The 12,286-nt window shown below is 51.0% G+C and overlaps 2 protein-coding genes across 2 annotated transcripts; both read left to right on the top strand.

The window, feature by feature from the left end:
• Positions 1 to 3,464: 3,464 nt before the first annotated feature.
• Positions 3,465 to 5,134, top strand: SETTUDRAFT_182484 (uncharacterized protein; the record flags this gene model as incomplete). The annotated part of the gene is made up of 5 exons (XM_008023502.1): positions 3,465 to 3,845; positions 4,057 to 4,729; positions 4,815 to 4,864; positions 4,950 to 5,017; positions 5,071 to 5,134. 5 exons carry the CDS (start codon positions 3,465 to 3,467, stop codon positions 5,132 to 5,134), a joined length of 1,236 nt encoding a protein of 411 aa, XP_008021693.1.
• A 3,150-nt stretch (positions 5,135 to 8,284) lies between these two features.
• On the top strand, positions 8,285 to 11,883 carry SETTUDRAFT_145200 (uncharacterized protein; the record flags this gene model as incomplete). Its single annotated transcript, XM_008023501.1, has 2 exons — positions 8,285 to 10,664; positions 10,712 to 11,883. 2 exons carry the CDS (start codon positions 8,285 to 8,287, stop codon positions 11,881 to 11,883), a joined length of 3,552 nt encoding a protein of 1,183 aa, XP_008021692.1.
• Positions 11,884 to 12,286: the final 403 nt, after the last annotated feature.

Here is a 12,286-nt window from a genome sequence, read left to right as displayed (position 1 = left end):
AGGCCTTTAAAAAGGTCTTAAAGGGGGCAGCAATTATCGCGTATAAGCTAGTGTTGGCGTAAAAGGAGATCGCTAAGCTTAAAGTAGCAAATAAGGCCGCAACGCGACGAAAATCGCATAAAAGAAAGCGGGTTTAGGCGGAGGGGACCTTAACAGTTAAAGATAGAGCGCGCTTAACTGCTCTCTAGGACTTTAGGGTGCGTAGTGATAGGAAGAAGTTAAAGAAGCAGAAGCGCGCTGAAGTGGGTGAACCGTCTCAACAGCGGTGTGGACAGTGCAATAGGACTAGGCATAACGCGCGAACTTGTAAGAATGTAGCAGAAGTAGTCTCTAAATAGCATTTTGTATTTTATTGCACTATATTGGCTAAAGTTGGGCTGTTTTAGGACATAATGTACTGGTTTTGGTGAGGGCTTGGCAAAAGTGGCTCGCGAACCCGTGTGGCTCGCGAACCCGTGGGGTACGTTATACCTACTTATTTATTATATATACTTTAGCTACTTAACGTTATTTACTTTTTACCTCTTAAGTAGAAGTACTTTTAACGCGTATAAGACTTAGTACGCTACTTTCTAGTTGTATAATATATCCACTTCTTTATACTATGTAGAGATATAGACGTATCCTTTGTAGATAATAAATAGCGGGGTAGCGTATCCCGTAGCGCAGATGCTCTAGATAACTATAACCCACTCGCGATTGCCTAGCTGCGTGAGAGTAGGCCTCGTACGACGCTCTGCGCCTATGACTACCTTTATTGAGCCAATTACGCCTATCTAAAAGCTAGTTTTATTAAAGTTATAGATATTGTCTAAATAAACTCTATACTTCTTAAATGTCTCTTATATAAGCTTAAACTATGCGTTAATAATCTTTAGATTCTCTTATTAAGTTCTTTAATAATCCTTTACTTAACTAAAGGCTATTCTAAGCTCGTCTATATAAGTAATAAACCGCTCTACCTAGCATTTGCCTAAAGGCTCACTATCTCATTTGCGTAGTAGTTTCTCCGCTATATCTGCTACTTTATATAGACAAAGGGCAAATCCTTGTAAGTCTAGGTTAAGAATATATTATATAATAGTTTGCTCTTTAGACTTAGTTAGCTTCTAGCAATTTAGCTATGTTATAGGTTAAAAGGTGATTCCTTAAAGCCGCTAAGAGATCTACTAATAATAGACGTTGTAGGCTGCTATAGCGCGTTGAATACTCTTAAACTAGCCTATACAATAGGCCTAAATAGCTAAAGTAAGCCTACCTTCTTGCTAAGTGAATATCGCGTTCTGTTGTTGGGGCATTATCTTTCGTACGTGAAGTTCGTGATGCCAAGAAAAAGTGGCACACTCGGTGATGTGGCCCGCTCGGTGATGGAATACGTTATTATAATAGTTTATGTACTATAGTAAAAAACTATAATAACGTGTTGATGTAGATATAGTGGTGGGGCGTTAGCGACTCGCTTGGGTTAGCAACTCACTTGTGAACCACGTTATGTATGGGTTGAGTGATGTGTAATCACATCTTGCTATCTAAGCGGAATCAGGATTCCACTTCTCTACAAGTGTGAGTGTGAGTGTGATCATATGTACTGGGAAAGAAAAGTGGAAGTAAAAGTAAAGGCAGGGATAACGCATGGAGGAAGAAAAGCCGTTGTACGCGCTACTTGGGTGATGTGGTTGGGGTTGGATCGGGAGGTTCTACTTAGCTGAGATTAACATGGTCGGATGGTGGGGTATGTAATGAGTGGAGGTGAGCGTGTTTTGGTATGGGAGAGGGGTGGAAGGGGGTATATGGAGGTGGTTTGATGGGCTGCTGGGTGTGTTGGACTGCGTTTACACGTGAGAGAGCGAGAGAGTAAAAGAGAGAGAGAGGACGTTGTTTATATGCATGGCCTAGTATTATGATATCTGTGCATTGTAAGTATAGCATTTACTGTGAATACAGTCAGTCGTCTAGATACCGCACAGTATGTGTATATAAGTAAACGCGAAATCTTAGTCTATAGCGATTGTCATTTGGAAAAAAAGAAAAAAAAATGGATAGGGAGCTAACGCCGTAGTGCTATATGACTAACTCGCCGTTTTCAGTCAAGGGGACATCACTGGTAGTGTGATAAAATAAACGGTGCCATAACTTTTATTCGTTCCATGCATGATTTCCACATGCTAACACGGCGGATTTCACTACGCTTACTATACTTGGCTTCATAGCTAGCTGATGTATCACGTGGTATACACAATATCAGGCATGCACGTAGTCCTAGGATAAATTAGAGATGAACGGTTGTATGCACATATATTCGGTTGACAGGGTGGTAGTGCTGCCAGGCTGCATGGGCTGGTACCGAACTACCCAGTAGCCGATTAGAGAGGAACAGGAACGTATGTATTCACATAGTACACGTGCACGCACACGTATATCCATGGTGGAGAGTAGCTGGGGCTAGGCGGCGGGGTGCCTGTGCGGGGAAGGGAGACGTGCCGGAACTGTGGTGTTTCCGTGTATCCGGATTTACCTAGAGTTGTGAATGTAATGTGTATGTAATGTGTTGTTGGTAGAATGCAGTGCTTTTTTTATCCTTTGAATGTACCACGTATGCATGCTGTGTGTACCACTTCTCCGTACCATAAATTTGTATATCCCGCTCGCACTCGCAACCCCCACATGCAATGCACACGCACACGCACAAGTTACTAGGTGCGGGAGTACCGACCCAAGCGCCAAGACCATGTGCTCCATGAAAAAAAAGAGAGGGCACGGTATCAGTATTGGTATGACACAACGCGCATTGACGTAGTGTGGCAGGCCATGTGCGGAGTAGTCGTGGTTGGTTTCCCCCCACCATCGCATGCCTCTTGTCCGTTTGCCGTGTTTGTCCCGGGATGCGGGGTAGACAAGATGGAGCTTTCCTTCTTTTGGGTAACGTCTTCAGGATCAAAATGCCGATGTTGGGGTTGGACCTCGGCTTGTTTGATTGAGCCGTTGTTATCGGACTCGTTGCTTGAATGGATCTGGGTGTGTTGAGGTGTTGAGGTGCTGTAAATAAGTCAATAGTGAGGGGGATTATTTGGTGTGCTAAGATTATGTGAGATAAGTAAGTAGTAGAGAGTGCGGGGCAAAAAAGCAAGAATGAGATGCCGTTCAACATAATGCAGAGGGGGGGGGGGGCTGGATAATATTTCGCCACCAGTCGCTGACAGAAAACCTTGTTCTGATCTGCCGTGTTTCGACTCCATTGTACTAATATGACCTAGAAGGTATTGATCCAGATATTTTAGTCAGCCTGGTGATAAACTCGCGTAGACTCAGCTCGTTTATGCTCATCCGTTTCCTTTTTTCCCAAAGAAGAGTTTAAAAGGGAGGGGCTGACTTGGTCTACTCAGCTACATGACTTGAAATCTACACCTACATCCCCTCGACCATACACAAAAGTTTGACCCGTAACCATTTTTCACTCTACCAACATGGCGGCTGCTGCTCCACCATCCCTCCCCGCCAAATACAAGGCCGTCATCTATGACAAGCCGGGCTCCGTCTCTACGGCTGTAACTATGCTCGATATGCCGACGCCTGGCCCGGGAGAAATACTCGTTCATCTCACGCATTCGGGGGTTTGCCACTCGGATTTCGGCGTCATGACAAATTCCTGGAAGTCACTGCCGTTCCCAACGCAACCAGGGCAGGTCGGCGGTCATGAAGGCGTTGGCTCAATTGTGCAGATGGGACCGGGTACCGACAATGCCGCTGTCAGGTTGGGACAGAGAGTGGGGATTAAGTGGATGGCTGGTATCTGCGAGGCGTGTGAGGCGTGTAGGGCGGGTGTGGATGCCAGCTGTTTTTCCGGGGTGAGTACACTTCTTCACACTTACCCTGTTATTTTTCCTCTCCATTTCAAACGCACAATTCGGTTCTCATCGTTTTGCTCAAATCTCATCGTCTTGGACTCGAGAAGTCGGAGAAGCGATGAAAAGAGCAGAATTCCACATGCGGGGAAAAAGGCCCACAGCGGGAACTCTACCCTCCCAACAAAATTGATTACTAACTCTCTATCAACAGAAAGTCTCGGGATACTACACCCCAGGAACCTTTCAGCAGTATGTCCTCGCTCCCGCAAACTACGTCACACCCATCCCAGACGCCCTGCCCTCGGATGCGGCGGCACCACTGCTCTGCGCGGGCGTAACCGTCTACTCAGCGCTGCGCAAGACCAACGCCGAATCCGGAAAGTGGGTAGTTATTTCTGGAGCAGGCGGCGGTCTGGGCCATCTCGCCGTGCAATTCAGTGCGCGGGGAATCGGGCACCGCGTCATTGGCATTGATCACAGCAGCAAGAAAGACATCATCATGGAGAGTGGAGCCGAGCATTTCATCGCCGTGGACGGCGACCAAGACGTTGTTGAGGCCGTGAAATCGCTTACAAACGGCCTTGGTGCTCACGCCGTCGTCGTCTGCACTGCCAGCAACATGGCGTATGCCCAGTCAGCACAAATGCTGCGTTTTGGCGGCCGTGTCGTCTGCGTTGGCATCCCAGAGGGAGAGTCTGTCCCAATGAAGAGCGCGGTACCGAGTCTCTTGGTTGCGAGTTCACTGCAGATTGTGGGGTCGGCTGTAGGATCGCGGCAGGAGGCAATTGAGACGATGGAGTTTGCGGCACGCGGCATCATCAAGACGCATTTTAGGACAGAGAAAATGGACAAGTTGACCGAGGTTTTCCAGGAAATGGAGCAGGGTACGTTGAAGGGGAGGGTGGTGCTGGATTTGAGCGATTAGGTGAAGTGTAGTATATCCTGTAGTTTTCTATAACTATATTATAGGGCCGAAGAATATAGTGACAATGAATGAAGAGAATGGAAGAATCATTGTTGTAATGGTTGGGCGGCAATTACTTTGAAGCACAGCCTGGGTCTCAACTAACCAGAGCTATTGCAGGCTTTACTTCTCTATTTCAGCCTCTCCCTTCTCCATCTTTCCAGGCTGCGTATCAGCTATATGATCCTCTTCAAAATCCGCTGCATCGGTACGCTAAAAACCACTCACAAGACAAAAATTACTCTCTTAACCGTCGTCCAGGTTTGGGAATCGCATTCTACGTAAAACGCGTGCTTACACTTCATATGCATACCTGGCACCCTGATAGAGATATTTACGGCAATTACAGGGGTAGGGGGTTAGGTAGGAATATGGAATAATTATGGTTTGTGTATTATACGTGTTACTGGGTCGTTAGCCCCAGTTCTGTTAGTAAGCAGCAGGAACGGCGACCGGGGAGCTAAAGCATAACAAGGGTGACAACAAGGCAAGATCATGGTGCTTGCCACGAATAATGAAGTGAATGGATAATGAAATGAGTATTGGGACTAGATACCAAATGTTAAACGGCGTTTTGTTACCTACTTTGATGGAATACACCTTTTTGGATTCATGTAATCATATCTTGGCAGCGCGGTCGCGTTGATGTCGAACAATCAATGATACCTACGCCAAGCACGATGTTTACATGGAGTGGTACGGGATCAAGTGGTAGATGTGGGATATGCATTATCTACCGGCAGGGAAACCTAGCAAAACTTCTATTTCCAAGTTTTGGAATGCACCGGATAATCTCAACCTGTATTCTTCGCACGCAATTTACACGGAGCATAAGCGCCCAGAAGTTGTGCTTGCCAATGAGAGAGAGAGAGGCGCGGATCTCTGCGGTAGTATTTCGGCTGATCGTACATAAGTACAGCGGTTGCAGCGTTGTCGAGCCAATGTACCGTACGTATGTGTTATCGAAGTAGGTGTTCGGCACGTTGAAAAGTAAATGCGGCAAAATAAGCCATGTACACTTCCATAGAGGAGGTTGATTTAAACATTGAAATTAACGACTCTAACCGTTGTTAATCAATGTTTCTTAAAGGCGGCCCTCATAACGACGACGAAAAAGACGCCAGTGTCTCAAGAGATTGCGCATGGACTTCCCCCGCCGAAGCTCGGTTTCCAGTGTCTCCACCGTGCCTGGGGCATTGCTTGAGTCAGTCAAGAGAAAGACATGTTACTCGTACACCTAAGATATATGCCTGCAGCTCAGCACTTGGATGAGGATTTGTGAAAAAGGAGGAAAAGAAATGAATAGCACCAGCGAGGTCCAGGCTAGCTTGATGACCTGCTGAGCCCGGGTTCCTGTCATCATAGAGTACGTATGTTGTTATGAGTGCTTACATAGTCAGTGGCCTGTACCGGCGGGGATGACGGGCTTGACGGCATCCATGAGGTATCCACAAGATGCTTACTCCCGCTCCAGGGATTAGACGGTTTGGCCGCTCTCTCTAAGGTGATATGAGGAGTAGACCCGAGCATCCTTCGGGCTTTCCCCAATATGCCGATCTATCCGCTGGTAGAGCATGCAGAGCAGACGTGCGCTCCGTGTTGTGAGGGCAGCTGTGCCTCTTGGAGACCCGTTGCGCCATTTATGTCGCTGCAGCTTACTTGTTGAAATGCAGCCGATCTCAGTGTTGTCGTCAACGCTAATCTGACTGGCTCCAGTGGAGGCGAGAATACTTCCGAGACGTACATATACATACTCGCCGTTGATACGCTCCCGCCTGCTGCTCTGCCTAGGATCTCACCAGTAGTAGCTCGCTCAGATAGCTCGCTGGCCCTCACGTCTGCAGGACTTGACGCCATTGTTTCGACGGGACTTTAGCTTCCATGATGCAACCCCAGTTCTAGTGTTGAGAACTTTTCAGTTAGTCATAAAAATCGGCGAGATCCACAATAGCGGAGAAGGTGGTGTCGTGTCGAGTAAGAAACGCCAATGGTACAACACGCGGTATCTCTCGGTCGCGGGTACCAGTACTCAGCACAAAGACGTGCGTGGCCAAGCCCAGCACTCGGCGCGAGAGCCAAAGCTCGCAAGCAACAATGGCCTGCGTTGTACATACAGGTGTAGCGAGATTAAGTAAGTGACCTTTTTTGTGATGGGCTTTATGCAATTACATAAGGCGGCTGGGGTATGGTAAATGTGTATCTGCTGGTCCAGCAACGCTACCATGTCGCGTTCATGAACATCTTTCCACGTGTATTTATCCGGATCTGTTACTCGGTGGTTAAAAATCGGGGCCTTGCCAGTGGGAAGCGCCGAGTGTACCTAACAAGTCTGCTGTGGCTTACCTAAACGGTTACTAGACGACACCTGATAGGCATCTGCTTTAGGGCGTCCAGCCTGTGTATACCTGGCGTAGTCGCCTAGCCACCAACGGGCATACTGGTGATGGCCGGCTTGAGGACTAGCCTGTGTTTTTGCATCTGGATGGCGAGGAGATGGCATCGTCGTGCTCTCGGCTCTAATATGAAGGCCCGAAATGGCACCTCGCCTGGCACGGCGAACGTGCGCCAAGCTTCTAGAAAGCGGAGCGAAGGCAGACTCGAGGCACGAGGCCAGCGACTTGTGGGCTGTGAGCGCGAGGCCAGCCGCGGGATGTATTGCTGTGTTATGCCTGACCAACATGGGGGGATTATACATAGGCCAAAGGTTGTTATATTGGGGATGGCGGGCATAGCGCACTTCGTGTTGCCAGGCGAATTCTTATCTCACATTCCATGGCCCCAAACTAGCGTCGCACGGACCAGCTCCACAAATAGCGCGCCAAGGCTGTGCAGCGGCTGCCCGATGGCGGACCCCGACGAACGACACCATGGCTTGGCTGTCTCTGTGACCCCCTCCCCCCCCCTGCGATCCAGAACCAGGTGAGCGGTGCTTCAGCTGCTGCATGTACATACGTACGTATCTCCACACTCTCAAAGCCGCCCGCCTCGATGGGTATGCCTGTGAGCCTGCGTGCGTGTGCGTGTGCGTGTGCCTCGGTGTCATGGTCTGCTTGCGGCCATCCATCACTCGACACGGCGGCATCCGTTTCGTCCGCCTGCAAACCTTGCTGCGCATCTTTGCTGTAATAAATGCTAAACCGAGTTGCTTGTGGTCTCATCTCACCTCAGCTTGGGCCAGCCGCAGGATGCATGTTCTGTCCGAAGCCCCGCCATGCGGTACCAGCCCTCGGCCCCAGACGTGTCAAATAGCGCCTCACTAGAGCAATGTCTATGATTGCTTGGGACAGTGTATAGCTCGTGCTCTGCCAGCATGGACAACCGGTATATCCAGTCGAATCCCTAGAGGCCCGTCCTTACGAAAACGCCCTTTTTTTTTTATCACCCCGCGTGTTAATCTTCTGGCCGTCTTTGCCGCAGCTCGTTCCGTCATTCGACGCTGTCTTGAAAAGGCTGTCACCACCCAACCAAGAGGAGGATGCCGTCGCTGCTCAGAGGCAAGAGTGCAAGGAAGGTCCCTACAGTACTGCGGGCAGTCCCAGATGGTCCAGAGGATGACCCGGCTCTCCACTCCGAGAAGCGAGACATAGCGACACAAGAGCGACGGCGCTCCGATGATGAGAAAACTCCAGCCACGAGCTCTCCTACGAGGAGCGCATCCATCTGGCGAAGGAAGCAGGGCGCCAAGTCCGGGGGAACCAAGAACAGCTCTCCCGTCGAAACCGAAGCGACCCTCAAGTACGCCTTTTCAGCCGACATTATTGGACTGTACCAGGAGGGCAAGATTCAACGGCGAAAAAAGGAAGAAGAAGACCCACCCAAAGAAGACAAACCATCCAAAGAAGACAAACCACCTATTATTCACACTAAACAGCACAGCCAGGGCTCAAGCAAGTTTTCGAAACGTACAACGAGAACCGTGATTCCCACTGGGAGATGCGACCAGCCCCTTCCCGCCCTCCCATTCTTCGAGGCAGGCTTCGACGAGCTTGAAATTAACCCCTGCCGATCGCCTCTGTTGACCAGCCAGATGCTCTTTGACGACTGGAGCGTGTCTCCACTGTCGCACCCACACGTACGACCCACTTCATCTGGGGGTGTCGAGAAAAAGATGGGTCAAGCTACGCCTCCAAGTATCCCGCTACGTCGTTCCAGGAGTGCGGTTGCATCATCAAGCTCGTCTGTTAACTCGCGGGAAACCGACGCCTCGTTGGAAAGCTACCGTTCGTCAAAGACAAGCGCCGAATTCGATACTTCCTTCAAGAAGGGAATAGCATGGAAGGCTTTGGATATACCCGACTACCATGCTCTTATCCGGGAGAACGCTCTACATCCCATGCTGGACACAACCAAGCCTTCAAACGACCAGAAACCCCAACTAAGAGCCCCGACGTGGAACCCACCTCGGAGATATATGCACCCATCCGTCTGCGAAAAAGAAGTCGTTTTACAAGCTCCGTTCGAACTGAGCGCTACAAGTGACGAGCCATATATCGTAGTGAGCGAGCCAACAAAAGAGCGCAGATTCTCTCAACGGAGCGTCCCGCAGCTAATCATCCCCCCGTGCCCACCTCTCGACCTGGATGCACTAGCGAGTCTCGACACCTGGTCCAGTCATTCGCCAGAAACTCCACGCGGGCATAGCCCCACACTAAGCGAGGCGGAGAATGCATTGCATAAGCAGTTGACCTGGTGTGGAGCCGGTGATGTTCGGACAGATGGCCAAAATCAGACACCCCTTGCAGAAGACGATTCTTTCCGGTGGCGCGAACGTCCAGACTCGACTGGGAGCGAAAGCGACAGTGAAACCTTTCCCACTCAACTATCGTCTCTGTTTGACCACCTTGCTCCCCCTCCGGTGCCTCGCAGATCCAGTAAACGTGGGTCAGGATCCAAAGGTTCCGAGTCAGCTTTCCTCCCCCAGGACCATATTGCTGCGCAGATTCTGAGACAGCGCTCCACCAAGAGCAAACCACTGACGCTCATGATTCCGTCATGCAAGAGAACAAGCGTTGATGTTGTCTTGTCCCAACTCCCGACCAGCACGCGGCATGCTTCCCCGATCGACGCGATTGCCGAACCCATCATTACCGCCTCTGACGCCGAGACTGTCATCTTGAGCATCTTTCGGCATCTGAACCATTTTGAAGATCTCTTTTCTACCGCCCTGGTCAACCATGGTTTCTACCGCGTGTTCAAGCGCCATGAACTCGAGCTTATCAAGTCGACCCTCCGAACCATGTCGCCGCCGGCCTGGGAATTTCGAGAAATCGCCTTTCCTGGCCACGACATGCTGCACGCAGAAGATCTGGAAATGACGCGACCGGAAGAGGAATACAGCCCAATGTCGTACTTGAAGCTGCAGAAACAAGACGTCCAAATCATCCGCGCCATCAAGCACGAGATTCTGGAAAAGTGCCAGTCGTTTGTCCGCCCGGAAATCACGGTTGCGCTCATGAGCTCGTCGCCGCGCGAGTCGGCGAGAGTGGACGACGCGCTGTGGCGCATATGGACGTTTTGCAAGATCTTCGGCTCAGGCAAGGGACGCGAAGATGACCTTGTTGCGCAGATCGACTGGCTCAAAGGAGGCACCCTGGCCCATCAGAACACCTGCACGTTCAGCATCTCGGGCACGGATTTCATGAACGATACATTGGTTGGTATGTCGGAGTCATTTGCCAAGGGCAACGAGGGAGGCCTCAGTGCCGAGCAGCTTTTTGATATGATGGAGTTGTGGAACTGCCTGGCGGTACTTTTGCATAGCTTCGAGGGCCGAACTGTACAAGCGCGTCGGGCAGGCATCTACGAAAACACTGATGTCCGAGGTGGGGACATTGACGGCGAGGAGATGATGCTTGGTATGTTTCTGTTCTCTACATACCGCTCAACTAGCTAACCAACGCAGATGAATGGTGCTACTACATCCTGACATTTGGCCCGGCCGCAGTCTTGAAATTGACGGGCTCCTACCACCCTTCTGACCCCACGGGCTTTACCATTGCAGCTCGCAATGGCTGGGTCAACTGGACACCTCCGCTTGCCGGGTCCACGCGCCGGAAGTTCCTCCGAGAAGCAGCGTCGCGTATCTACGAGGACAAGATTGCCAACAAATACGCAAAGACGTCTACCCGCGAGGTCCAGCTCCAGCAGTCCAAGGAACGCATCCAGAAGCAGATGTACGAGCTTCACCAGCGCAAGACAAGTGGCTCCCCTCGCCTGATGCTTCGCATGTCCCATGACCGACCTCTATCCGAGTGGGACACAGTGCTCAGGAACTTGTCTCGCCCTCAACTTTCCACTCAAGGCTCCGAGGGCAACATCGTCACGCACATTCCCGCACTGCGATCAGCGTCTGTTTTGCCCGAGCAGCAAATCCTCGTATCTGAACTCCCAGCCTCGAGAACACCTTCTCCGCCCCGGAGAACAGTCGCCCGCCCACTGCTGCCCATGCCACCCGCGTCAACAGTCTTCTCAGCGGCCGAACAGCAAAGCGTAATGTCGAGCCAGGCACGGGCTGAGAACCCGCCTGCATCGCCTCCACGACGCGTAGTCGCCGAGCCACTCCTCCCCTCGCCATCCGCCTCGACCGTGCACACCAACCACGATCTCTACATCATGGGCAGTACTTCGAACCGAAGCTACACTCCGCGCCGCACACTCGCACAGCCTCTTCTCCCCACGCCCTCGGTATTCACCGCATCCAACCCGTACGACTGGCCCGCGTATCCCCACGCCACGGGCATGCCTCACAACACCTCCTTGAGCCGCGCCCACACCGTAGCCCCGAGCCCGCATCCATTCGCGTATCCGTCCACGCTGCCACCACACCCAGCGTTCTGCAGAGACAACGACTCCACCCCCGCGATGAACATCCCGCTGCTGCAGCACGACCGCCTGCGCCAGATCTTTGCTACCCCGCGTCACGAGAACACGGCTGAAAAGGCCGTCTATCGCATCGTCGAAATGGGCTTTACCCCCGAGCAGGCGCGCGAGGCACTACGCGTGACGGATCTGGGGACCGGTCTGCGCGTCGATTGCGCAGTGGAGCTGTTGCTGAGTCGGCATGCGTGGAAGTGAACGTTGTTATAATATACGTATGGTGATTTAATCCATGCGACATTGCGTATCCTTTCGTCTCCTCTTCCTTTGTCTCGCTTTCTGCTTCTCTTTTCGCAGGTTTCACACATACCTTTTTCCCACTGTTCTCGCTCACTCGCTCACGGCCCCCATTTTATTCCTTGGAAATATGAGATACCCTTTTGTCTTTCGCTTAGCACGCGCCCCCTCCCCCTCCTCCTCCTCCTTCTCCTCCCCCATTTTTTCTCGCTTGCAAATGAAAAATCTCGGGGACTGGTCTGGTTGGTGTGTGGGTTTTTTTTCTTTGTATGTGTTGACTTTTGATATGACTGGAGTATAGCTAGTTAGTTGGTTGGTTGGCTAGTAGTGGTTCAGTAGTGCTAGTATAACTTTTGCGGGACAA

Source organism: Exserohilum turcica (assembly GCF_000359705.1).
Source record: "Exserohilum turcica Et28A unplaced genomic scaffold SETTUscaffold_10, whole genome shotgun sequence".
Lineage (NCBI taxonomy): Eukaryota > Fungi > Ascomycota > Dothideomycetes > Pleosporales > Pleosporaceae > Exserohilum > Exserohilum turcicum.
Note: the sequence above shows the minus strand (reverse complement) of the source record. Positions and strands in the feature narration are given on the sequence as shown.